At 44.0% G+C, this 26,943-nt stretch overlaps 1 protein-coding gene across 1 annotated transcript in view; it reads right to left on the minus strand.

Annotated features, from left to right (window-relative positions):
• The window catches only part of MPP4 (membrane palmitoylated protein 4), a 48,781-nt gene extending 22,131 nt beyond the window's left edge, over window positions 1-26,650 (minus strand). Inside the window, exons 1-11 of the mRNA XM_034642494.1 lie at window positions 26,637-26,650; window positions 23,462-23,583; window positions 22,270-22,391; window positions 12,044-12,121; window positions 9,874-9,954; window positions 8,714-8,845; window positions 7,806-7,887; window positions 6,578-6,663; window positions 5,015-5,086; window positions 4,385-4,581; window positions 1,537-1,601 (exon numbers count right to left, since the gene is read on the minus strand). Coding sequence (XP_034498385.1) covers window positions 1,537-1,601; window positions 4,385-4,581; window positions 5,015-5,086; window positions 6,578-6,663; window positions 7,806-7,887; window positions 8,714-8,845; window positions 9,874-9,954; window positions 12,044-12,121; window positions 22,270-22,391; window positions 23,462-23,583; window positions 26,637-26,650 — 1,051 coding nt within the window. The remainder of the gene's footprint in view (window positions 1-1,536; window positions 1,602-4,384; window positions 4,582-5,014; window positions 5,087-6,577; window positions 6,664-7,805; window positions 7,888-8,713; window positions 8,846-9,873; window positions 9,955-12,043; window positions 12,122-22,269; window positions 22,392-23,461; window positions 23,584-26,636) is intronic.
• Between the last annotated feature and the right edge of the window lie 293 nt (window positions 26,651-26,943).

Below are 26,943 nucleotides of genomic sequence, written 5' to 3' on the forward strand. Positions count from 1 at the left end.
ATTTACCCCAAAGATACAAATGTAGTGATCCAAAGGGGCACCTGCACCCCAATGTTTATAGCAGCAATGTCCACAATAGCCAAACTATGGAAAGAGCCCAGATATTCATCAGCAGATGAATAGATAAAAAAGATGTGGTATATATATACAATGGAATATTATGCAGGAATCAAAAAAATGAAATCTTGCCATTTGCAGTGAGCTGGATGGAACTAAAGGGTATTATGCTAAGCTAAATAAGTCAATCAGAGAAAGACAATTATCATATGCTCTCACTGATATGTGGAATTTGAGAAACAAGGCAGAGGATCATAGGGGAAGAGAGGACAAAATGAAACAAGATGAAACCAGAGAGGGAGATAAACCATAATAGACTCTTAATCTCAGGAAATAAACTGAGGGTTGCTGGAGGGGAGGGGATGGGGAGATGGGGTGGCTGGGTGAAGGACATTAGGGAGGGTATGTGTTGTGGGGAGCGCTGTGTATTGTGTAAGATTGATGAATCACAGAACTGTATCCCTGAAACAAATAATACCTTACATGTTAATAATAATTTTTAAAAACTTAAAAAAAATTTAAAAATTAAAAAATTTTTAAAAATGTTAGTTTAAAAAAATATGGGAAGTGGTATTGCAGCTGTTAGTGTAAGCCTGTAAGATATGTATCCATAAGGTGATATGAAAACATTGCCAGTGTGTAGGAATCATAAGAGGGTTTTCTTCTTTTGAAACTCTCCCTATAGTAGTCATCACAAGTTTTCAAGAGAAAAAGAAAAGAAAAACTAATGTGGGGCTGAGACAAGCGAGTAATACAGTGACTGAGGACTTGCCATGGGCTGATCTGTGACACGGACACTGTCGTCTACCTTTGTCCCCTTGCAGCCTCCTGCCAGGCGCCTCTCCCTCCTCCTGGTGCCCCGTCCCCTTCCCTCCCTCCTTTCCAGGGGCTGGCACAAGGGCCATTTCTGAAGGGCCTCACACAGACGGTTCCAGCTGAGCTCTGCCAAGCTGCAGCCCCCACGTATTAAGGCAGGAAGTAGTTTACAAGCGTTTGCAACCACCGACACCTTTACTAGCCTCCCCCCACCCCCCGCTGCCATTTGAACAATACTGTCTAGCAAGCAAGCTGCATTGATTAAGGAATCATTCAGTCTCCTGTTTACTCATCAAAGGCACACATAGCTGTTTAGAGGAGCTTCTGAAGAGTGAAATTTAACCCCCTGCCTGGAGTGCAAACGAAGGTTGTGTGCAGCCATTTATGAGCTGTAGAGACCCTGGGGGACTCCATCCTGGGGAGCCATGGCTGACAGTGTCACCAACACTGGGACATTTGCATTTGCAGAAACTGAAAACTCTTCTAAATCCAAAGGAATAACTGTGCAGAGTAGGATTTCAGATGGCTGCTAGGGGGTTATTTGGGCAGGGGGTACATTTAGAGATTTAGAGATCCCCTCTTGGGCAGGAAGCCAGCCCTGGGAGGGAAGGAGCAGGCTTCCCCCTGAGGCAAACACTGGGTTTGAGGTATTAGCACACTCACATATGGTGGATTGGAGACCGGTGTGAGGCTGGTATGGCTGAGACCACCAGAACTCCCGTTGCTTCCTATGCACAAGGAAATACACCGTGAGAAAAACAAAAAACAAAAAAACCCACCCAGGTTAACCCGGGCGAAAGAGATCCAGTGTTTCCTAGAATTCTGCTGCCTCCATCCACATGAAAAGGGAGATTTCTTCTCCAAACACATCATCAAATAGTCTCCAAATACTTTCTTAGCACTTTTTTCCTGCCTCACAAGATCCTTTCAGAGCAACTCTGACTTCTACTGAAACTCTGGCTGGTGACCAAGGGTTCAGAGGCCCCAGANCCCCCCGCCCCCAGACTGCTGAAGCTCTACAGTTCCCTTAGGGCCACGTGGGTTCGCTCTTTCTGCCTCCTTTACGTGCACTAATCCAATCAACCTGTCATTTCTGTGGGCGCCTTGCAAGACCCCCACTTGAGACTCCTCACTGCTTTGTGCCTAATCTCATGAGGCCTTTATCCCTGTTCGTGTCAGCCCTTAGAGCTCGGGTCATCCCTTATCCTCTGCACTTTAATTCCTGTAAGGCTCCGTCCACCACCCACCCTCCCCAAAGCCCTTTCCCACACCCCATGGATCTTGAAGTCAGTCATCAGCCGTCTCCCAGACTTCAGCCTCTACTATGAGTGAGTCCTTCGCCTCGCTCTAACCCAAGCCCAGGTCTCCTGAGGGTACTGCTCCCTCACCTGCACCTTTTAAGAGTAGCTTGTTTCCTCTCCCAGCTCTGGGGGAAGGGAAGGAACAGATGAGCAGGCCTGCTGATTTCTTTCACATCAGTATTCTCCTGGTGGCTGATTTCCAGCTGCCACCTGGCCTCACTGACCGTGGACATGAGGACAGGTGCACACGGGCTCTGGTAACTGGCTCCCGCACACCCATCAGCGTGCTTGGCCTTGGCTCCACAGGTCTGGAGGTGGGGTCTTGGCCATCTCCAGTTTACGCCTGCTCGCCCTCACACTCTCAACATGATTCTGACAGGATTTTCCATGATTCCATTAGGCATAGAGATGTCCCCACCCCCCGAACACACGGCCTCTGGGTTCCTTGATCTCCTGCCATCCAGTTCTTACTCGTGTTCACTCTACCTCAGCCACTGCCTCCCACTGTCATACCCCAGACCTTTCTGTGTCAGTAATTCAATCTCAACCTCCAGCACCCCCTTCTTCTCCCAACACCTCGTGCCTTCCCAGCCCCAATCACCTGCTGACCTCCTATAATCCATTGATCTTACTTCCTTTCCACTGACCCTTACTCCCTCATTTCTCTCCTTACTAGCTTAAGCATCAGGGCCCATCATTATAATCACTCCCATGGCCTTTTCTAGATTTACTGTTAAATCCAATTCTGCCTCATCCAGACCTGCCCACCAGGAAGCTGACTGGAATCATTTCAAATGAATGACATTTAACCTTAAGCGGGCCCTTCATTTATGCATACTGTATTTACCTAAGGCATCTGCTCGCAGATTCTCATAGAAACGTCTCGAACTTTCTCTTCTCTCCTTCCCAGCACTTCCCTACCCACCCTTACTCTCCGCTGATGACATTACTTCTTATTTCACTGAGAAAATTAGAGGGGTTGATAGAGAACTTCCACAGGCTCCCACCATATGCCTCACCTTCAACTGTGTCCACACACTCTGGATTCTCTGCTGTTACTGTTACTGTTTGTGATCCTGTGTAAGGTCAACCCCTCTACTTGTATACTGTTGACCTTTAAGCAGACCCACTTATACACGGACTTTTCAAAAAATAAAAATAGTACAGTACGGCAAATGTATTTTCCTTACGATTTTCTTATTAATATTTTCTTTTCTCTAGCTTACTTCATTGTAAGAATACGGTATATAATACATATAACATACCAAATATGTGTGAATCCACTGTTTATGTTATTGATCAACAGTAGGCTATCAGTTTTGGGGGGGTCAGAAGTCATGTAGATCTTTGACTGCATGGGAGTCAGCACCTCTAACCCCTGCGTTGTTCAATGGTCAGCTGTACTAGGTCATCTCTCCTGTCTGCTCAGGGACATTGACAATACAATTCTTCCTCTTTTTTCTCTATTATAAAAGTGGACTGTTCCCACCAGCACTAAGCACCTCACCTAAAAAAGTTCTCTCATACCATTCCACTTTCCCTTTCAGCTAGTTCTCCATTGTTCTGCTCTGCTTTGTACTAAAATATCTCATGCCATCAATTCCTTCAAATCCCACTCTGCGAGGACTTTGGTCCCATCCCACCACTGAAATCACTTTTATCAAGATCACGTATGATTGCCATACTGCCGGATCCAATGGTTACTTCTCAGTCCACTCTACGGCAGCTGACATGGTTGATTTCCATCCTGCCTCTTTGGTCACTCCTTCTTAATCTCTATTGTTAATTCCTTTCCTTCTTCTTGATTTCTTATCATTGGCTAAGCCTTGGACCTTTTTCTATCTTCTATCTTTACTCATTCCTTTGGACCTCAAAAACACAAAAGTGAGGGTCATGGGTTCATATTCAATAGCTGAGGTTTCAACACAGCCTCGAGCGATTAATAGAGGGAGTTAGAACTATCTTCTTAAGTTTGAGTTTCACAAGTGCTTTTCTCTCGTTTCTAGCTGGTATGATTCTTCTGATCCCCTTGGTTTTTAAGATGCTTAGGGTATTTGGATAAGTTGACTTTTGGATTTATAGACCAGTGTATGTGTTTACCCATCTGCTTGTCTCCCTTTACCCCGTCTTAACTGCAATAACAGAAGGCTGGGAAAACATTTTATTTCCTGATGGCTCAGTCCTGAGTCCAGGAGTGAGGGTTTTCTTACCTCTTCAGAAGGTGGTTAGAAGGAATTAGGCCAGCACAGGTACCAAGGTCTGAGATTTTCCGGGCCTGCCACCAGAGGGTATCATTCTGGTCCACAATCTGAAGGATGTCCCCCTTCTGGAAAGGCAACCCTGCGTCCATGCAGGGGATGGTGGGATCCTCCTGGGGCCAGTATTCCATCATGGCACGAACGTACACCTGACACCGGGTGCAAAATGGCCCCATCAGAAGAACCTTGCCCATGGGTTGTCAAGACGTAAAACCACCCCTCCACCTACTGTTGCTGTCTTATCTCCCCATACTCTCCAAAAGGGAGAACTTCCTCTTTAACTGAGTCTAAGATCCATGAAAAAGTAACTTTGGCAACAGAATCTCTTAGTGCTGAGAAGTTTTTGCTCAAGTGTTTCCCATTCTTGATGTTACGTTTTAACTTCTTGTATCCCATCTCCTTTTTTCGGATTCATTTATCCTTTTACCTCTCAGGTCATCAGTATTGAAAAATGTGCAACACAGTATTGAAAGATGTGCAACACATTATAGAGAAGGGCAGTATGATACAAAATATTAAGTCACTGTTATTGTCATTTGAGAATTTACTATGTGTGATTATGAAGACTCAGTACATTCTTACCATCTTCTGGCTATTAACAGGAGGGGCAGAAACTGGAACCACCTTGAACATTATTGTGCCGCGAGACATGGCCTAGAAAATGTCAAAGGGGAGGGGATAACAAATCACAGGTTTCGCTGGATTATTGGGGTTTAGCAGAAGGAGTTACAACACAGTGTTTCCAGTTTTAAGAGTGACATCCCCCACGGGGATTTTTACAAGGGTTCGACAGCTAAATATCATCGCAGAAGTGGAAATTAGGAAGAAATGTAGCTTCTGCCCAGCTGTGGGGCTCTGGAGTCCCTAGCCTGCTGAGCCCCACCCTGAGGACCAGCCTCTCCCGGAACACTCCATCTTGCAAACTTATTCAGCAAGGTTTTCTTCCCACAGATGCTGGGGAAGGAGATGAGGTCTTGATCTGACTTCCCTTCTTCAAACTTCAGTCAGTAATTACTTTCTGAGCGCCTGTTCCTGCACCAGGCAGCCCAGTGTGATGGGGAGAGGAGGGCTCCCAAGCCTTCTGAGGGGACTGACAAGCTCCAAGCTAACGGTGGGAATGGGGGCCCTCAAACATTTTGAGGAGACAGAGAACCTCTCAGCCTGATGGAGAAGGTAAGATCCTCCTGTCACATCCACCGAGAATACAGAGGTGGACAAAACCTTGTCCTCACTCAGAAATTTCACAATCCCACCATCCTGGCTCTGCAGCCACCACCAAAACAGCTAAGGTGGAGCCATGTGCATCTGTGAGTGACAGACTTCAAGCCCCATTTGCAGTGTCTTCATGCCATGCAGCATCGTGCAGCAGTGGTCATTTGCAAAATATTTCGGTGCTTGCTAAACTCCTTATAATACGACTTCTCATCTCTATCCCTGAGGCACATCTATGAACATTTAGAGTTCCCCCCCAAAACCCAGTTTGAGAACCACTAGTCTATATGCTAAATAGTCATTGACCTCTGGCCCCACACTTGGGGTGTGCATGGGGGAGATGGCAGGGACATACCCCTATGACTGATTCTGGAGAAGGTTTGAAAAGTGGGACTGGGGACCTAGAGGAAACTATCATCTGGTCATAAATCCCCAGTTTCAACCACCAAGGGCAGTGGCAGGGCAAGTAAGGAAATCCCCCTCCCCAGAGGCTAGCATCCCAAGACACCTCTCCTACCCCGAAGCTACCTCAGGGAAGATGTTAAATAGATTTCAGCTGTAGAAAAATGTTAGGGAGCAAGAATAGTTTGCTCAGGTTCAGACTCCTCTCCGAAGTCTCACTCTGCCCACCCAGGCTCAGTTTCCAAAGGAACAACCCAGACAACAAGGGACCTGGGCTGGGGAAACTGGCAGCCTTCCTGAGGCCGAAAGGGCAGGTTGGCAAGAGAAGTCTCCAGCAGAAACTAGATTGGGGTGGAAAGTTGGGGGTTGAGCTGCACAGAAGCAGAAAAGCTCTGGGGGTCTGGAGAAAGGAAGCTGCCACGAGGGACCAAATCCCCCTCACGTTACAGTGCCCACACCACAGGCCAGACAGGCTCAGGGTAGCGGCAGCATTGCGCTGGGTCATCGAGAAGGCAAACAGAAGACTGTTACCAGAATATGGATCACTTGTTCAGGGTCCAGTCCCTCAACTGAAACTCCATTCACTTCCACCAGTTTGTCTCCAGCATATAACAACCCTAAGCAAGTGGGAACACAAAACAAAGAAGGGGACAGGAAATTGGCAAAAAAAAAAAAAAAATAGAGGTAGCTACACCAAAGATTTTTAGCAAACTCACTAACCCAAGCATGCACTAACATTTAAAAATGTACTCTGAAATTATCATAATCTTAATCACATAGGCTGGTTATTCTAGTGCCCACCTCCACCAAAGCACAGAGAACTGCATTTTTATACCTCTTCACTGAGCGTCGAGTGATGGTGATATTTTTATTTTTGCTAATCTGATGTTGCAAAAAAAAGATAGCACTAAAAGTAAAGATGGCATCATGAGTAAACGATCAATGACAAGGAAAGGGTGTGGGGCACTCTTCCAAGAGGAAACCTGGAGGAATGTGGGAGTTACAATCAAGCCTTCAGAAACAGGACGTAAGCAGGACAGTTGTCAGAGGGAAGAGGTGAGAAGCAGGATGATGTCTTGGAACAGAAACCGAGGGTGATGAAAACCTCAAGACAGTTATGGTCGACGTCGGATGTGCTAGAGAAGCAAAAATAAAACTGAGGCCAAAGGAAAGGCTGAGGGACTTAGTAACTAGGAAATCCTTGGGGTCACTGCTTTTCAAATGTTGGGGTACGAAGACTGTGCCAGGTCTGTAGGACCCTGGACAGTGAGAATGCGGGACAGCAGGCACAGGAACGCAGCTGTGAAAGGAAGGAAATTCAGTTGGCTGGTAGAAAGCACAAGCAACGGGCATTTCAAGGTGGGGCAGGGCTATGCCTGTTGAAAGCAGAAGGACCAGGGGAAGAGTGGGAGTTGGGAATAGAGAGCAGGTAAACCTGGACTTGCATGCTGGCTCGAATTGTGCAACCTCGAGCCTGTTAGTTACTTAATCTCTTCGAGCCTCAGTTTCCTTTTCTACAGAATGGCATGTTTGTTAGGTTACCACAAGAATGTAAACTGAGTGGACATTAATATGGGGCCTCAGTGAAGGAGGGAAAGAGGATTTTCTGGAATATTTATTTCCTCCTTCTTAGTAACCAAGCAATGCCATGCATTAAAGCCCTGACTGTGGTTAGGAAAGAGGGGTCTCCCTGAAAAGACTAAACAACTAAGGTTTCCTATTTTTCTGGTCATGCGTGTACCCTGCTGCTCCAGCTTACCACTCCTCTCAGCCAGCCCTCCGTGGATGACTCTGGCCACCAGGATGTCCCCTGTCATCTCGTGGCGCTTGATGGTAGCTCCCTGGGGAGAGAGTGCAGTGGAATCCCTCTTTTACCTAACATAATCATTTTTCTGGTGGCTTCCCTCAAAATAGCTCTGGTCTGGTCAGCAGAGGGTATTTATACCAGCCAGGGCCATTCATTCAAACTTGGCCTACCAAAGCCTCTATCCAACCACATAGATACAAAAAAAAAAAAAAAATACTTAGATCCTTCCAAAGATAAAGAAAGCTCTCACCATTACAACCTAATCAAAGAGACTATTCTTAGAAAATCAAATTAATACCTCACTTAGCTTCCAATTAATAATGAGGAAAAACTTAGATAAATACATTGGAGTTTAGGGAAATTTATGTACATCAGAGAGTCAAATAATAAAATAAAATATGGGGCACCTGAGTGGCTCAGTCAGTTAAGTGTCCGACTCTGGATTCTCTCTCCCTCTCCCGCTGTCCCTCCCCCAGCTCGTGCTCAAACTCTTCGTCTCTCTCTCTCTCTCTCAAAAAATAAAATAAAATAAATAAAATAAATGTCTTATTTTTCACAGATTTTTCAACAAAGGAAAACACGAAGCAGAAGTCTTTCCTTGTGAAGATATTATAACATATAATGTGAAACCACAGGCAAAAATCGTTAGAACGTCGTGCTCTAGCCATTATCATGGATACCCTCACATCATCTGGATGCCTCAAACTATACCTGTGACTACAGACAAGAATATTTAACATTATATTAAATAACTACTGGAGATAATGTAGTTCACAACTAACCCTTAGTTCATAATTAACTCTTGGTTCACAATTAGCCCTGATATCATTTTAACTGAGAAGATAAAGTGATTTCCTTACCAGGGGCTGTTGGTTTTTCACCAAACAAACAATCCTCATTGCTTCCTCACTCTCAGGGATATTGTCTGGCAATGGGGGGAGAAGGGGTTCAAAATCTTTCTGAGCCACGGTGTCATGGGCACTAAGCAAGGCCTAGGAACAGAGAAGGCAAGGTGAACAAAGGTCACACACAGGACACACACATCTAGAAGAGGGTGAGCCAACACTCTGTAAGACACACCACGACCATCACCACAACCAACACGTACATGCCGGACCTGGCATTTTATGTGGATTAACTCAGTCTTCATGATAACTCCATGAGCAGGTATACTTACTGTCCCCGTTTCATAAAGAAATGAGGCAGAGAGAGGTTAAGTGATACATATTCTTGCATTTTGCTAAAATGTATTCTGTCACTTTCTCATTTCCTGCAAACACATGTAATCCATGATGCTCCCATAAGCTTGAACTACAGAATAACTTTTGTAATGTTTTCCCTGATTAAGGCAGAATAGGAGACAGTAATCAAAACATCATCAGGTGGGGAAGTAGTCATTCCATAGCCCAACCTGAGATTGGTGGACAGAACTTCTCCGGAACTCAGAGAAAATTCTCTAGGGTTATGTTGTGAACTGAAAATTTGACTCATAAATTCCATTGCTCCAAGGCAGATATTCTCTTAAAGTTCTCATTTGTTGATAAACCGAACTCAAACTCTATAAGTACTATGAGAGAGGCTTCTGTTCTGCAATCAAATGTTCTTCAACCAGATGTCCTTCATATACTTCCTCATTGAATTAATTATCCTTATACTACATTTTCAGGACCTCTTCACACACCTCATCCAAAACTTAAAATATTTCCAAGTCGGAAAGGAAGTATACTACCCTGACTGTCCCCCAGAGTTTTAGGGGGACAATGGCTTTGCATGGTGGAAATGAGACATCATGGAAAGTTCTGGATGTCTCCTCATAAATATGGCAGGCTTGGCTCCATAGCTACCAACACATAGCCAGTCGCACCTCAGGCTCACATCTTTAAAAACAATCTGTTGGTCGCCCATGTACAGTAATAGAATGTCTATTCAGAAAGGACACTTCCCGTCACACTTACTTCATCTTCCCAACTTTGCCCACATGCCAGATGGGCATATCTTGTCTATTTTAGAAAGCACTTGCCTTAAAGTGTGGATCCTGGAGGATTTGTTTCAGCTCTTGGATCTCAGGGGATTTAGGAGTTTCACGTAATATCCCCACTACCTGGTTGGTGAAAAAGCATACATTGTAAAATTTTTAAAAATCTTCAACACCTAGTTAACATCATCCAGGCTGGATAACAGATACACTAACTTGCGTGATATTGACCTAAGAACTGTTACTGAAACCTTCTTTTTTATCTTTAAAGTCAGGGCCTGGATCTTTCCTTATCCATTCAACTTTACTATAGCAGGTAGAATCCAAGATTCGGGGTAGGTCTAAACCCCAGTGCCTCCATCCTGGTATACCACAGGCTTGGAAGAGGAACTAACATAATTTCGTAATATATGTACCAAGGCAATTTCCCTCTAGTGGTGCTGAAACAACTGTTTGTTAATGTGAATCTTTATGGGCAGGCCAAGGTGCCTGAGTTCTCCAGGTATAGGCTCAAATGCCTGGAGAACTCAGGTAGCTTAATTCCATGGGATGCTCCATTCATCATATGGAAAATGGGAATAGTAACTTGTATTTTAGGACTTATTATTTGATTACCAATTTTAATATTTGTTGCAATAAAAAAAGTGTTAAACATTCTATTCTGATCTCTTTTCTGTTTGGGTGTAGACCTGCTTTCTGAGAGGACATAGACCTTTCAAGAGTTTACTGAGGCCCATGAAACCTCAGCAGCTGAGCCTCATTACATACAGTTAAATGAAAACAAGTAGTTTACTAAGCTTTACCCCATTCCCTAGGCTTACAACTGAATAAAATATGTATGTATTTTCCTGGGGACAACTGAGAACGGTTTGAATTATTGATTACTGGAACTGAAGGTACAGTTTTTTTCTTTTTTCCCTATTTCTTTTAATATGGTTTGGATAATAAATAATAATAAAATGGATTATACTTATTCATCCATTCAACAAGTATCTATTGAGCATCTATGTGCTAGGCACTGTTTTCAGTGATACAAATACTGTGGCAGACAAAAATCCCCATTCTCAAAAACAAATATCCCCATTTTTATTTGATGAGGAGAATTAAGGAGATAAATAAAACAGGAAAGTGGACAAGGAGTGCTCTGAGGGGCTGCAATTTTAGATTGGTGACCAGAGAAGGCCTTAGTGAGAAGGTGACATTTGGGAGGAGACCAGAAGATGAGGAAGCAAATCATGTAGCTATATGGGCAAGAGCATTACTGACATATGGAATAGCAAGTGCAAAGGGCCTGTGGCAGGAGCATGTCTGGTTCACACAATCATAAGGGTTAATCTGACTGGAGCAGAGTGAACAAGGGCTAGAGCGGTGAGTGTTAAGTCAAAGAGGGAATGGGAATTACATTATGTTTGGCTATCTAAGAACTATGATGTGTACCCTGAAATGGGAAGTTTTTGGAAGGGTTTGAGCAGAGAAGTGACATGATTTGATACACCCTTCAAGAAGATCTCTTCAATTGCTATGCTGAAACATACTATAGCGGCTAAAGGGTGGAAACAGGAGACCAGGTAGGAGGCCATATTGCAAATATCTATACACGAGACGACAATGGTTTCTATTAGGTGGCAGAGTGGAAGTGATAAGATTCTGGATATATTTTGAGACGGGAGCTGACAGGATCTGTTGTCAGATTGGGTGTAAGGTATGAGAGAAGGAGAAAGTCACAGATAACCCCAAAGACTTTGGTCTGAGTGCTGCAAGAACAAAGATGTCATTACTGAGATGGAAAAAGCTGGGAGGGGGGTGGCTTTGGGTGTGGGGAAGATCAGGAGCTCACGGGACATGCTAAGTTTATGGGGTCCAGTAAACATGCATCTAAGTATGAGGAAAAGGAGGCGGTTGGATATGAGAGTCTAGAGTTCAGGCAAAGAGCCCAGCTAGAGATATATATTTGGGAAACATTACTATAACAGTATTTATCCTCGGATTACATAGGATAAATGGAGTCTAAGATTTAGAGAAAAAAAGAGAGAAAATGACACATGCTAAAAGTGTTTTGTTGTTGTTTAAATTTGAAGTGCTGACCAATTTTCTTCCTTCTATTAAAGCTCAATTAGAAACACTTACAAGATGTGTAATCATCAATCCAACTTTGCCGTCAGATCCTTTAATTCATTAAAGCCCCACTATTCTGTGGATTTAAAAAACACCTTACCTCACAGGATAATGCCTGTGCATGAGTTGTGGCAGGAACGAGTTTCTTTTCTTTAAATTCCTGGAGGCAATCATAAACCTGCAGAGGGGCAACAAGGAGAATGACATATTGATAACATGACTATTGATGTCTCAGGCTGAAAGGTCTGCAAGGGGAGAGTCAGCCCAGGCCACAACGCCAGCAGCCGAGCGGCTTGTATGCTGGCCTTTCCTAAGGTGTCTGTCGCTGTCCAACAGAAACGGGCTCAAGTTTGGTGGCTCCTATCCTCCAGTGGCTTGGTTATTGGCTGCCACTGGAAATTGTTCTTCCCCAGCCAATGTCATTGATAAAAAGAAACTCAACCGTTTACTCTTGTTAAATTAACAAGTGGGTTTTCCAGGGTTGAGACCAATAGGGATTTGGGGCCAGAGACCTGTAGGAACCTCTGTGCTGGGCAAAGGCCAGGGCATGTGCTGTGTGGCTTGGGTTCGGAGAGGATCTGAACGCGAGGCCAGGCACACGACACGTGCTTATTGTACTCTGCTCTTATCTATTTGTTTCCTTTTCCTCCCTTAATCCTCCAGGAAAAGTTTGTTTACAAAAATTTCAACTATGGGGTGCCTGGGTGGCTCTGTTGGTTAAGTGTCTTCCTTTGGCTCAAGTCATGATCCCAGGGTCCTGGGATGAGTCCCACATCGGGCTCCCTGCTCAGTGAGGAGCCTGCTTCTCCCTCTCCCTCTGCTTCCCCCCTCTTGTTTTCTCTCTCTGTGTCAAATAAATAACTAAATCTTTAAAAAAAATTTTTCAACTTCGTCTCTGCTGTCCTGAGGAATTTTTTGCGTAGTGGGATCTGGATTTGGCTGAGTTAACCAAGGCGTGCCTAGCTGTGGGGTACAGCCTTTCTTATTTTAGGAATCTACTTTCTCTCACGGATGGAGGAGTGAGGCCCAAGAGGCCGGCTAGACCCAGCCTTCCTCCCTCTGGATCCCAGATGACAGTGCTTCCTTGGGCCACCTTGAGTCAGTGCTCAGCTTGGCTGGGACGTGATAAGGCTGATGAACTAAGGCGGGGCTTGCAGGGGACCCGCAGCTCGCACACATGAGCAAGGGAACCTCTTTAGTGACAGAACTCCTGTTTCAGCTAATCCCAGGAGAAAACAGGCCTGAAAGGAGTCGGGTGGGGCTTTTTCTCCCCAGCTTTCTTGAGATGTAATTGACAGATAACATTGTGTGAGTTTAAGGCGCACAGTCTGTTGGTTTGATACACGTATGAACTGCAAAATGAGTACCCCAATAAGTTAGCATCTCCATCATCTCACATAATTACAACTGTGTGTGTGAGAGAGAGCATTTAAGATCCACTCTCTTAGCAACCTTCAAGTATATAATACAGTATTATTAACTATCGTCATCATGCTGTACATTATATTCCTAGAAGTAATCCTCATAACTGACGCTTGTACCCTTATACCCTTGGACCAACATCTCCCCATTTCCCCCAGCCCCAGCCCCTGGCAGCCACCTTCTAGCCTCAGTTTCTAGGAGCTTTGCTTTTTTAAATTCCACATCCAAGTGAAAACATACAATATTTGTCTTTCTGTGTCTGACATATTTCACTTAGCATGATGTCCCTGCATATTGTCGCAAAAGGGGGGACTTCTATCTTTTTTATGGCTGAGTACTATCCCATTGTATATTTCACCTCTGGGTATGTATTCAAAGGAAAAGAAGGCACGAGCTCAAAGCGATATCTGCCCCCCATATTCACTGCCGCACTATTCACAGTAGTCATGACATGGAAACAACCTAAGTGGCCAGGAGTCGACGAGTAGATGAAATCAAGAGTCTTAAAACAAGTGCCGTGAGAGTACCTCTTTGTTCATATTAAAGATGTTGCCGCTTTCTCTTATTTTGAAGAATGTATTAACATGCAATAAAAGATTAACCACATTGCACACTTAGCTGAAGGAAACGCCCACATCCCCAAAAATAACTTTAAAAGAATCACTCTTAAAAATAGCATTTGAGAACTCGTTCTTTCTGATAACATTTGCTGCCACATGGATGGCACTGGAGGAGATAATGCTAAGTGAAATAAGTCAAGCACAGAAAGATAATTATCATATGATTTCTCTCATCTATGGAACATAAGAACTAGGAAGATTGGTAGGGGAAGAAAGGGATAAAGAAAGGGGGTAATCAGAAGGGGGAATGAAGCATGAGAGACTATGGACTCTGAGAAACAAACTGAGGGCTTCAGAGGGGAGGGGGGTGGGGGAATGGGATAGACTGGTGATGGGTAGTAAGTAGGGCACGTATTGCATGGTGCACTTGGTGTTATACGCAACTAATGAATCATGGAACTTTACATCAGAAACCAGGGTTGTACTGTATGGTGACTAACAGAACATAATAAAAAAAAACATTAAAATAAAAAAATAGCATTTGAACAAAATTATAATCAGATAGTAGATGCTATTGTACAGTGCATGAAATCTTAGCCAAAATTTTAAAAAAGAAATTTTCAGGATAAGAAAAATGTAAGATACCCAAACAGAATTGTAGATATCTTATTTCCTGATTTTAAGAAACAAAGAAGAATATAGTTTTTTTAAAGATTTATTTATTTATTTGAGAGAGAGAGAGAGAGAAAGAAGGGGGGAGGGGCAGAGGGTGAGAATCTCTAAGCAGACTCCCTGCTGAGCAGGGAGCCCAGGGTGGGGCTCGAGCCCACAACCCATGAGATCACAACCTGAGCTGAAACCTAGGGTCAGATGCTTAACTGACTGAGCCACCCAGGCACCCCAAAGAGGGACAATTTTTTAAAAGCATTTTTATTTGTCCTGAGTTTTAGCCTCAAGGACAAAGAGTTGTAGACAGATGCTAAGGGTGCTATCGATGGCCATTTGTGGTGGCCACTTTGTGATTCCAGGGTCCTCTGGAAGAAAAGGAACTGGGGGAGAGGGAGGTTAAGATGGCGGAGGAGTAGGGGACCCCTTTTTCAGCCGGTCCCCTGAGTTGAGCTGGATAGGTACCAGACCAGCAGGAACATCCACGGAATCAGCCTGAGACGCAGGAAGATACATCTGGATCTCTACAAATGAACATCTCCAGCGCTGAGTATCGAGGTACGAAGCGGGGAGCCGTGAAACCGCGCACAGATATCGGAAGCTAAACAGAAGGGGGAGGGAGCCGCCGTGTCAGGGCGCCGGGAAGCGGTAGCCACCTACACGGGGGAGCTGACAGACCCGCACGCTTGATCCAGCAGACTGAGAAGGGAGCTCCGGGAGCGCGGAGCGCACGCGGGACGGCTGGCGGTTGGCGGGCCACCTGCACGGGGGAGCAGGCGGACTCGCGGTCAGCACCCGTGAGACACCAGACTGAGACGGGGAGCTCCGGGAGCCCGCGCGGGGCGGCTGGCGGCGGGCGGGGTTGGAAACACAAAGGACAGAGACGTGCCGGCCCTGGAAGTGAGGGCTGGGACGCCGGGTGTGGGGCGCACAGCCCGGGATGCTGCAGGGTTGAGCAGCACCAACAGAAACAGAGTTAAAGTGGCCAGAACATCAGTGGAGAACGATCCGCGATCCCTCTGTTCTGAGACAGAGGCTGAATTTCAGCCGCTGCTGCTCTCTCAGAAGAGGCATAGCAAACCGCCAGGGAAAGCCGCCAGAGAACAAAAGCCCGGAAATACCGGCTCACAGGGTGCCCATCCCCATCCCCCCTCGCAAGGGACACAGAGACTCTACCCAAACAGGGTTTTCTGAGTACCTGCAGGCAGGCCCCTCCCCCAGAAGGCAGGCTGAAAAATCAAGAAGCCCACAACCCGGAGCGCCTGAGTGGCGCAGTCACCAAGCACCTGTCTTCGGATTAGGGTGTGATCACAACGCTCCGTAAGGAGTCCTTCATCGGGCTTCTCCACCGGGAACCTGCTTCTTCCTCTCCCACTCCTCTGCTTGGGTTCCCTTTCTTGCTGACTGTCTCTCTCTCTCTCAAATAAATAAATAAACTCTTTAAGGAAGAAGCCCACATCCCTAAGATCTCTATAAAACAAGGGCGCACGGCCTGGGTCCCAGTCAACACTTGGGCTCTGGACAACCCTGCAATCTCTCTTCATCAGAATGACGAGAAGGAGAAGTCCCCCCCAGCAAAGAAAAGATAATGAGTCTGTGGCCTCTGCCACAGAATTGGCCTCGGCCACAGAATTAATACATATGGATGTATCCCAATTATCAGAAATGGAATTCAGAGCAACAATGGTCAAGATGATGAGTAAACTTGAAAAAAGCATCAGAGAAAGCGTTGCTGAGAATATAGAATCCCTAAGGGCAGAAATGAGAGCGAATCTGACAGAAATTAAAAACTCAGTGGGCCAAATACAGTCAAAACTAGAGGCTCTGACGGCCAGGGTCACCGAGGCAGAGGAACGCGTTAGCGAATTGGAGGATGGGTTAGTAGAAGAAAAAACGAAAATAGAAGCTGGTCTTAAAAAAATCCACGCCCACGAATGTAGATTACGGGAGATTACTGACTCTATGAAACGATCCAATGTCAGAATCATCGGCATCCCTGAAGGGGTGGAGAAAAACAGAGGTCTAGAAGAGATATTTGAACAAATTGTAGCTGAAAACTTCCCTAATCTAGCAAGGGAAACAAGCATTCGTGTCCAAGAGGCAGAGAGGACCCCATCCAAGCTCAACCAGGACAAACCTACGCCACGGCATGTCATAGTGCAATTCGCAAATATTAGATCCAAGGATACAGTATTGAAAGCGGCCAGGGCAAAGAAATTTCTCACGTACCAAGGCAAAGGTATCAGGATTACGTCAGACCTGTCTACAGAGACCTGGAATGAGAGAAAGGCTTGGGGGGGCATTTTTAAAGCTCTTTCAGAGAAAAACATGCAGCCAAGGATCCTTTATCCAGCAAAGCTGTCATTCAGAATTGATGGAGAAATAAAGACGTTCCAAAATCGCCAATCATTAACCAATTTCGTAACCACGAAACCAGCCCTACAGGAGATATTAAGGGGGGCTCTATAAAGGTAAAAAGGCCCCAAGAGTGATACAGAGCAGCAAGTCACAACCGATACAAAGACTTTAAAGAGAAATGGCATCATTAAAATCATATCTGTCAATAATCTCTATCAATCTAAATGGCTTAAACTCTCCCATAAAACGCCACAGGGTTGCAGATTGGATAAAAAGACATGACCCATCCATTTGCTGTCTACAAGAGACTCATTTTGAACCCAAAGATGCATTCAGACTTAGAGTAAGGGGATGGAGTACCATCTTCCACGCAAATGGACCTCAAAAGAAAGCTGGAGTAGCAATTCTCATATCAGATAGACTGGATTTTAAACTAGAGGCCATAGAGAGAGATACAGAAGGGCACTATATTATTCTTAAAGGAAGTATTCAACAAGTGGATATGACAATTATTAATATATATGCCCCCAACAGGGGAGCAGCAAGATACACAAGCCAACTCTTAACCAAAATAAAGAGACATATAGATAAGAACACAGTAATAGTAGGGGACCTCAACACCCCACTATCAGAAATAGACAGAACACCCTGGCAAAAACTAAGCAAAGAATCAAAGGCTTTGAATGCCATACTCGACGAGTTGGACCTCATAGATATATATAGAACACTACACCCCAGAACCAAAGAATACTCATTCTATTCAAATGCCCATGGAACATTCTCAAGAATAGATCATGCTCTGGGACACAAAACAGGTCTCAGCCAATACCAAAAGATTGAAATTATCCCCTGCATATTCTCAGACCACAACGCTCTGAAATTGGAACTCAACCACAAGGAAAAACCTGGAAGAAACTCAAACACTTGGAGGCTAAGAACCATCCTGCTCAAGAATGACTCGATAAACCAGGAAATCAAAAAACAAATTAAACAATTTATGGAGACCAACGAGAATGAATACACAACGGTCCAAAACCTATGGGATACTGCAAAGGCAGTCCTAAGGGGGAAATACATAGCCATCCAAGCCTCACTCAAAAGAATAGAAAAATCTAAAATGCAGTTTCTATATTCTCACCTCAAGAAACTGGAACAGCAACAGAGGGACAGGCCTAACCCACTGACAAGGAAGGAGTTGACCAAGATTAGAGCAGAAATCAATGAATTAGAGACCAGAACCACAGTAGAGCAGATCAACAGGACTAGAAGCTGGTTCTTTGAGAGAATCCATAAAATTGATAGACCACTGGCAAAACTTGTCCAAAAACAAAGAGAAAGGACTGAGATTATTAAAATTATGACTGAAAAGGGAGAGGTCACGACCAGCACCATTGAAATTGCAAGGATTATTAGAAACTTTTATCAACAGCTATATGCCAAAAAACTAAACAATCTGGAAGAGATGGAGGCCTTCCTGGAAACCTATAAACTACCAAGACTGAAACAGGAAGAAATAGATTTCTTAAATAGGCCAATTAACTATGAAGAAATTGAGTCAGTGATAAACAACCTTCCAAATAATAAAACTCCAGGCCCAGACGGTTTTCCTGGGGAATTCTACCAAACATTCAAAGAAGAAATAATACCTATTCTCCTAAAGCTATTTCAAAAAATAGAAACAGAAGGAAAGCTACCAAACTCATTCTATGAGGCTAATATTACCTTGATCCCCAAACCAGGCAAAGACCCCCTCAAAAAGGAGAATTACAGACCGATTTCTCTAATGAATATGGATGCCAAAATCCTCAACAAGATCCTTGCTAATAGAATCCAACAGTACATTAAAAGGATTATCCATCATGACCAAGTGGGATTCATACCTGGGATGCAAGCATGGTTCAACACTCGCAAATCAATCAATGTGATACATCATATCAACAAGAAAAGACTCAAGAACCATATGATCCTCTCAATTGATGCAGAAAAAGCATTTGACAAAATACAGCATCCTTTCCTGATTAAAACCCTTCAGAGTGTAGGAATAGAGGGTACATTTCTCAATCTCATAAAAGCCATCTATGAAAAGCCTACTGCAAGCATTATTCTCAATGGGGAAAAGCTGGAAGCCTTTCCCTTAAGATCAGGAACACGACAAGGATGCCCACTCTCGCCACTATTATTCAACATAGTACTAGAAGTCCTTGCAACAGCAATCAGAAGACAAAAAGGGATCAAAGGTATCCAAATCGGCAAAGAAGAAGTCAAACTGTCTCTCTTTGCAGATGACATGATACTCTATATGGAAAACCCAAAGGAATCCACTCCCAAACTATTAGAAGTTATAGAACAATTCAGTAAGGTGGCAGGATACAAAATCAATGCCCAGAAATCAGTTGCATTTCTATACACGAATAACGAGACTGAAGAAAGAGAAATTAGGGAATCCATCCCATTTACAATAACACCAAAAACCATGCGTTACCTTGGAATTAACTTAACCAGAGACGTAAAGGACCTATATGCTAGAAACTATAGATCACTTTTGAAAGATATTGAGGAAGACATAAAAAGATGGAAAAATATTCCATGCTCATGGATTGGAAGAATTAACATAGTTAAAATGTCCATACTACCCAGAGCAATCTACACTTTCAATGCTATCCCGATCAAAATACCGAGGACATTTTTCAAAGAACTGGAACAAATAGTCCTTAAATTTGTATGGAACCAGAAAAGGCCCCGAATCTCCAAGGAACTGTTGAAAAGGAAAAACAAAGCTGGGGGCATCACAATGCCGGATTTCGAGCTGTACTACAAAGCTGTGATCACAAAGACAGCATGGTACTGGCACAAAAACAGACACATCGACCAATGGAACAGAATAGAGAACCCAGAAATGGACCCTCGGCTCTTTGGGCAACTAATCTTTGATAAAGCAGGAAAAAACATCCGGTGGAAAAAAGACAGTCTCTTCAATAAATGGTGCTGGGAAAATTGGACAGCTACATGCAAAAGAATGAAACTTGACCACTCTCTCACACCATACACAAAAATAAACTCCAAATGGATGAAAGACCTCAATGTGAGACAGGAATCCATCAAAATTCTAGAGGAGAACATAGGCAACAACTTCTATGACATCGGCCAGAGCAACCTTTTTCACGACACATCTCCAAAGGCAAGAGAAATAAAAGATAAAATGAACTTATGGGACTTTATCAGGATAAAGAGCTTCTGCACAGCCAAGGAAACAGTCAAAAAAACTAAGAGACAGCCCACGGAATGGGAGAATATATTTGCAAAGGACACCACAGATAAAGGACTGGTATCCAAGATCTACAAAGAACTTCTCAAACTCAATACACGAGAAACAAATAAACAAATCATAAAATGGGCAGAAGATATGAACAGACACTTTTCCAATGAAGACATACAAATGGCTAACAGACACATGAAAAAATGTTCAAAATCATTAGCCATCAGGGAAATTCAAATCAAAACCACACTGAGATACCACCTTACGCCAGTTAGAATGGCAAAGATAGACAAGGCAAGAAACAACAATTGTTGGAGAGGATGTGGAGAAAGGGGATCCCTCCTACATTGTTGGTGGGAATGCAAGTTGGTACAGCCACTCTGGAAAACAGTGTGGAGGTCCCTTAAAAAGTTAAAAATTGAACTACCCTATGACCCAGCCATTGCACTACTGGGTGTTTACCCCAAAGATACAGACGTAGTAAAGAGAAGGGCCATATGCACCCCAATGTTCATAGCTGCATTGTCCACAATAGCCAAATCATGGAAGGAGCCGAGATGCCCTTCAACAGATGACTGGATTAAGAAGCTGTGGTCCATATATACAATGGAATATTACTCAGCTATCAGAAAGAACGAATTCTCAACATTTGCTGCAACATGGACGGCACTGGAGGAGATAATGCTAAGTGAAATAAGTCAAGCAGAGAAAGACAATTATCATATGATTTCTCTCATCTATGGAACATAAGAACTAGGATGATCGGTAGGGGAAGAAAGGGATAAAGAAAAGGGGGGTAATCAGAAGGGGGAATGAAACATGAGAGACTATGGACTATGAGAAACAAACTGAAGACTTCAGAGGGGAGGGGGTGGGGGAATGGGATAGACTGGTGATGGGTAGTAAGGAGGGCACGTATTGCATGGTGCACTGGGTGTTATACGCAACTAAATGAAGCATCAAACTTTACATCGGAATCTGGGGATGTACTGTATGGTGATTAACATAATATAATAAAATAAAATAAAAAAAAGAAAAGGAACTGGGGGAGAAAAGAGGGACTGCCATATACTTTCCCACCAAAATTTATCCTCCGTAAGCTAAGAGATTTGTGTGGCTCTTCTCTGAGGATTGCTGTGACATTGTGATTTATAATAAGAATTATACATTTGGTCCTGATTCTGGCTCAGAGCTCTTAAAACCCTTGCAATTTCCTAAGTGAGGAAAGTGACAAAGATACCTTTTTTATGTTAATGAGGTGACTTCTGGAATGTACCTAAGGTTAAGGGCAGGTTGCCAGGAGAACCAACCATGTAATTAGACTGTTGGAATTTTCAGTCCCACCCCCACCCCCATCCCCACCTCCACCCTTGGGGAGTGGAGAGGGGCTGAAGATTGACTCAATCCCCAATGACTAATGATTTAATCAACTGTGCCTATGTAATGAAGCCTCTGGAAAAACCCCAAAGGACTGGGTTTGTTAGAACTTCTGGTTTGGTGACCTTGTGGAGATCTAGGGGAGCATGAGGGGGTATGGAAGCTCTGTACCCCTTCCCACACGCCTTGCCCTATTTATTTCTTCCATCTGGCTGTCCCTGAGTTCTATCCTTTATAAACTGGTAATCTAGCAAGTAAAATGTTTCTCTGAGTTCTGTAGGCTGTAGCAAATTAGTCACACCCAAGGAAGAGGTCATGGGAACCTCTGATTTGTAGACAATTGGACAGAAGCACAGGTAACGGCCTGGGGTTGTGACTGGCGTCGGACATGGGGGAGGGGACAGCAGTCCCATGAGACCCAACCCTTACCCTATGGGATCTGATGCTCTCTGCGGATAGATAGTGTCAGAATTGAGACGAATTACAGACATCCGCTAGTATCCTGACAATTGTTGTTGGTGTGGGGACCCCTACACCCATGTTGGAAATTCTCAGAACACACAAAAGAATTGCCTTCTAAGAACTTTTACCAAGTTGAAATTTCCTGCCACCTGGCCAGCGACACAGTTGGGTGAGCAGTTTTCAGCTCCCACAATAAGCGAAGACCTCCAGGTAATGGGTGCTCACCTTCAGCAGAGCCCGCAGCCACGGGGAATGGAGAAGATCGTAGAGGAGACACACTCCATTCACGTCTCGGCTATAGAACAGATTCAGCTCTCGCAGCACAAGCCTCAGGATCTGGGAGAAACCTGGAAAAGGGAGAGGGCAGACGTGGGGTGGCCGGTGGAGGTGAAGAAAGGCAGGTGTAAGTGTGAAAGATAACTCTGACAGCTGGGACGTGCCACAGGGGCTCCTGAGGAGTGAGATGCTGCTGGGTTTAAGGCCAAAATCTCTGGTTCTATCACTCTGCGAACATCAGAAAGTCATCCAACTATCTGAAACCCAGTTTCCTTGTGGCAAAATAATAAGCTAGCTTTCCCATACGGTTGTTGCTAACATTAGATGAAATAATAGATCATGTACAGATGTAAGATTTTATGAGAACAATATTCTTTCCCTTCTCCCACCTTATCAGCCTTTGGTTTATTCCAAAATTATTTAGTTGTCTTCTGGATTCTCCTTTTCTAATTCAAACACAGTCATTTGTCTTCACCTTTTCTGAAAGTTCTTATTGAAAGTGTTATTGAAAAACTCTGATGGCCAGGGCGCCTGGGTGGCTCAGTGGGTTAAGTGTTGGACTCTTGGTTTTGGCTCAGGTCATGATCTCAGGGTCATGGATTTGAGCCTCAAGTCGGGCTCTACCCTCAGCAGTATGTCTGCTTGAGATGCTTTCTCCCTCTTCCTCTGCCCCTCCCCCTGCTTGTGCCCCCTTTTTCAAATAAATATTAAATCTTAAAAAAGAAAAAACAAATCTAACTGCCAAGAGATGTTTAATACAAATCTCAGGATTCCACTGATTAAAGAAACTGAAGAGATTTTAGTGAATGCTGGATTTTTTACATGTTTTCATAGGCATTCTACTTATTGGAGTGATATTTTGAATGTTAACAAGTTGTGAAGTTCTAAGTTTAAATAAAATATGGTGGGAAAAGAGAAAAAAAGGAGGTTCTGAATCCACTGTGCTGATTTCTTTCCTTCCTGCCTGGAAATTGCTTAGACTCATCACCAATAGAGGTAGTAGGGTATTCCAAAGTGTCCAACAAGTTCCTTATAAGAATCACAATACATTTATCAGAATCCCTGCCCCTAAATTTGATCTCATGTCTAGAGTTTGTTATAAGGCCTTTCTGGTCTAGAAAGGAGTCCGGGCACCACATACCGTTCTCCGGATTGGTTGCTGTAGAGGGTTTCATGTTCTTCTTGTCCAGTGGATCTGCTCCTTTGTCTGACTGTATCCTTCCTGCCCAAGCTTTTGGACGGACTTCAGCCCTGGGAGCAGACCTGTAAACAGCACATAACTCACTCAGTCACGCCGGCCCTGCAGCTCTCACACACTGGAATAGGTTTTCAATAGCATTTCTTGAGCAAGACAAGCACTGTGCTAGACCCAGGGACCCATATCAAACAAAACACTTGCCCTGTAGAGCTCACTCTCTAAATTAACCAGCCCTATGGGAGAGCATTACTGTTTCATGGAACACTCCTCCCACTCTCTCTCTTCTTTTTAACAAGTGACAAACAAATACTTGTTTATTTCTCACCTAGATAATTTTACCATCCTTCAGAGCTCAGAAGAGCCTTCCCTGGCCTGACTCCACACAGGTGCCCTGGTCCCTCTCACTGTTCCTACAGTTCTTCGTGGCACCAGTCACAATGGCAAGAGGCATGGTCACGTCTGAAGCATACTCTTAGAGGTTATTTTCTATGTGGCTCTAGGAAGGATTAGTTTCAAGAAACAGAAACCCAAAATAATAGTGGCTAAACAGGGTAGAAGTTTGTATCTTGCTTATGTGAAAGTTTAGAGGCAGAGACAGTTCAGGGCAGGTAGGGCGGCCTTGCTCCATGAAGTGCGCAGAAAATGGGCTCCTTCCAGCTCACTGTTCTGCCTCCCTGGGGTATGGTGTTTTTCCCATCTTCCTGTTCCAAAATAGTGGCTGGAGCTCCAGCCATCACTTCTACTTTTCAGCCAGCAAAATGAGAATTTAGAAAATGAGGGCAAAGGGAATATGCTCACTGCTCTTTGTGGCGGTTTCACAGAAGTTGCCCTATATGATGAAAAATCACTGTATGCCCTGGCATAACTTTAAAACACCTCACTGGATTTTTATGTTGCCTAAAAAAAAATCCCCAAAACACCCTTATAATTAATTATCAGAGCCTAGAACCCAAATTTTCTTTACCAAAAAACACAAAGTATTTTGCATAGTTTTCACATACATTGAGTTTTCTGAAATGCTACTACCGTACTTAGAGATGAATTTACTTTGTTTTGTTTGGACTTTATCAAGTCGTTCACCATTTCAGAAAATCCTGTCAATAAAGGTAAGGCTGTTTTGCTTGATACACCTTTCAGTGGCTTTTTCCCCTTGCCTTGTCTTAATGTCCCACTCTGCTACTGGTGTTTCCTGGGATCACTTTCTGAAAAAATCATCCCATTAGAATCCTAAAAACATAGCATTTAGGACATCACTATAACACACCACTATCAGGCTGTATCTGTGTCTGCATTCAAGGCTGCTGCTGCATCCCTGGTGGACTTTTTTACAGGTGCAGACGTGTTTCATTATATCTTTTGGTGTAGTGGTATTTCATATTTACATGTTGAAATATACAATGTCCTATTGACATCTACTTAACGTCTTTTTATTATTACTAGGGCACAATACAGATGGATTTTCTTTTTTTGAAGTTGTGTATAAGTGTCTTATTCTGGGTTTCCCCAGAATCAGACACAGAGCAAGGATTCTAGTGGGATGATTTGTTTGGAAAGTGATCCCAAGAAACACCAGTAGCACAGTGGGATACTAAGACAAGGCCAGGGGGAAAAGCCAGTGAAAGTATATCAAGAAAGTAACCACTCTGGGCACTATGGAGCTTAATCCCTTGGGGGAAGAAGGGACAAGAAAGTGGGGGTATTTATACACCAATGCTGCCAGTCATCGGGTGAGGGCTTTTGCCAGAGAACATTACTTCTAGTCCTTCCAGCCTCCTGCATGCATATTCTCAGTGCGTGTACGCCCTGGCAGTTCATTGGCCTGGAGTGCACCCCAACTGTAAGGACCAAGGGTATATGGGTAGGGCACCAACAGCATTTGTTATCCAAGTAGGATAACAAAGGATAAATCAGGTTTTTGTTTTTTTTTTTTTAAAGGAGTACTATAAACTAGTTGTTAGAGACTGGTATATTGCCTCTGATATGGTTGAGAACCACTGTCTAGAATTTAGACAGATTGTGGAGTTGAACCAGGGAGGCTATCTAGTAAAAGACAGATCATTATTATGTTGTCTTTAAATTCCCAGGCAGTGAGAAGGAAAGCTGTTACGGAATTTTAAACACTCTCCCATACACATTCTTTCCCAGTCACACTGAAGTATTCTAGTTTGCTAGATTCTACCAAAACCTGACATCATAGGCTTTTGCCATGCCCACCACCGCCGCCTGCCCAGCCCCAACTGAGGTTAAAGCCTGCCACTTTCCTGTGTTCCAGGTTTTGAGCCTCTGTTGAATCATTTAGCACAACATTTGCATGTATGATTCACCTTCTTCCCAAGAGGGGAGTGTGGAGGGTAGGGAATTGAAAAGGGAGGTGGAGTGTCTGCCAGACAAAAGAGCAAACAGATGGGTCTGACACCAAACCATCACATCTAGGTAGCTGCTGGAAACACTACCCAAAGGGCGGTTCACAAGTTATATCCTTGGAGAGGAAGCATAGATTAAACAAGCCAACTGCTATCTGTGCATTGTAAGTCAGGTGGACCACATTTCTTCCATATTAATGCCCAAATGCCAGTGTGCCGAACTAGGCCTATCCACGCAGCAGCTGGGAGCGCCAGACTGTGCATTCCTGCAACGACCTGATTTGTGAGGGAGACTTACAGATAGACTGATTTCCATAGTGAGTTTTAATTATTAACATAGCTTCCAGCAAATCAACTGCTGACTCCAGGGTTGCAGATAACGAATTCATATATTCTAAAAAGCTCATGTTGACTAAAAGCTCCTCACCCATGGAGGCATAAACAGAAATTTTCACCTCCACAGCTTAGGTGAATTCTAATCATGGTGGTCACTGTCAGGTTCCTGTGACAAATTTGCTGTGGACTGAACTGTGTTCCCCCAAATCCGGATGTTGGAGTCCTAACCCCACTTTGACAGTATTTGGAGATGGGACCCTTGGGAGATATTAGGCTGAGATGAGGCCATGGGGGTCAGCCCCCATGATGGCATTAATGACCTTGTATGAAGAGACACTGGAGAGCTTGCTCTGTCAGTCTCTCTGCCAGGTGAGGACACGGTGAGGCGGCAGCTCTCATCAAGCTAGGAAGGACCATACCAGAACCCACCCATGCTCGTACCCCAATCTCAGGCTTCCAGCCTCCAGAACTGCGAGAAAAAAAAAAAAATCTCTGTTGTTTAAGCCACCAAGTCCCTGGGATTAGCCCAAAGTAAGATAAAGTCATAGAAAGAAACTCAGAAAATGGTTTTCTCTCTCTCCAGATGGCTATCAAAACCCTTGCGATGCTTCGTTCACAATCCGCTTCACAATTCCCTTACACATTCACCTGTTCAGTGTCCAGCTTCTGTGTGGGTCATGTCTGCAAAGGGTCTGGAAAGTGGACCTCCTGCTTTCATTCACCCTG

Source organism: Ailuropoda melanoleuca, chromosome 2 (assembly GCF_002007445.2).
Source record: "Ailuropoda melanoleuca isolate Jingjing chromosome 2, ASM200744v2, whole genome shotgun sequence".
Classification (NCBI taxonomy): Eukaryota; Metazoa; Chordata; class Mammalia; order Carnivora; family Ursidae; genus Ailuropoda; species Ailuropoda melanoleuca.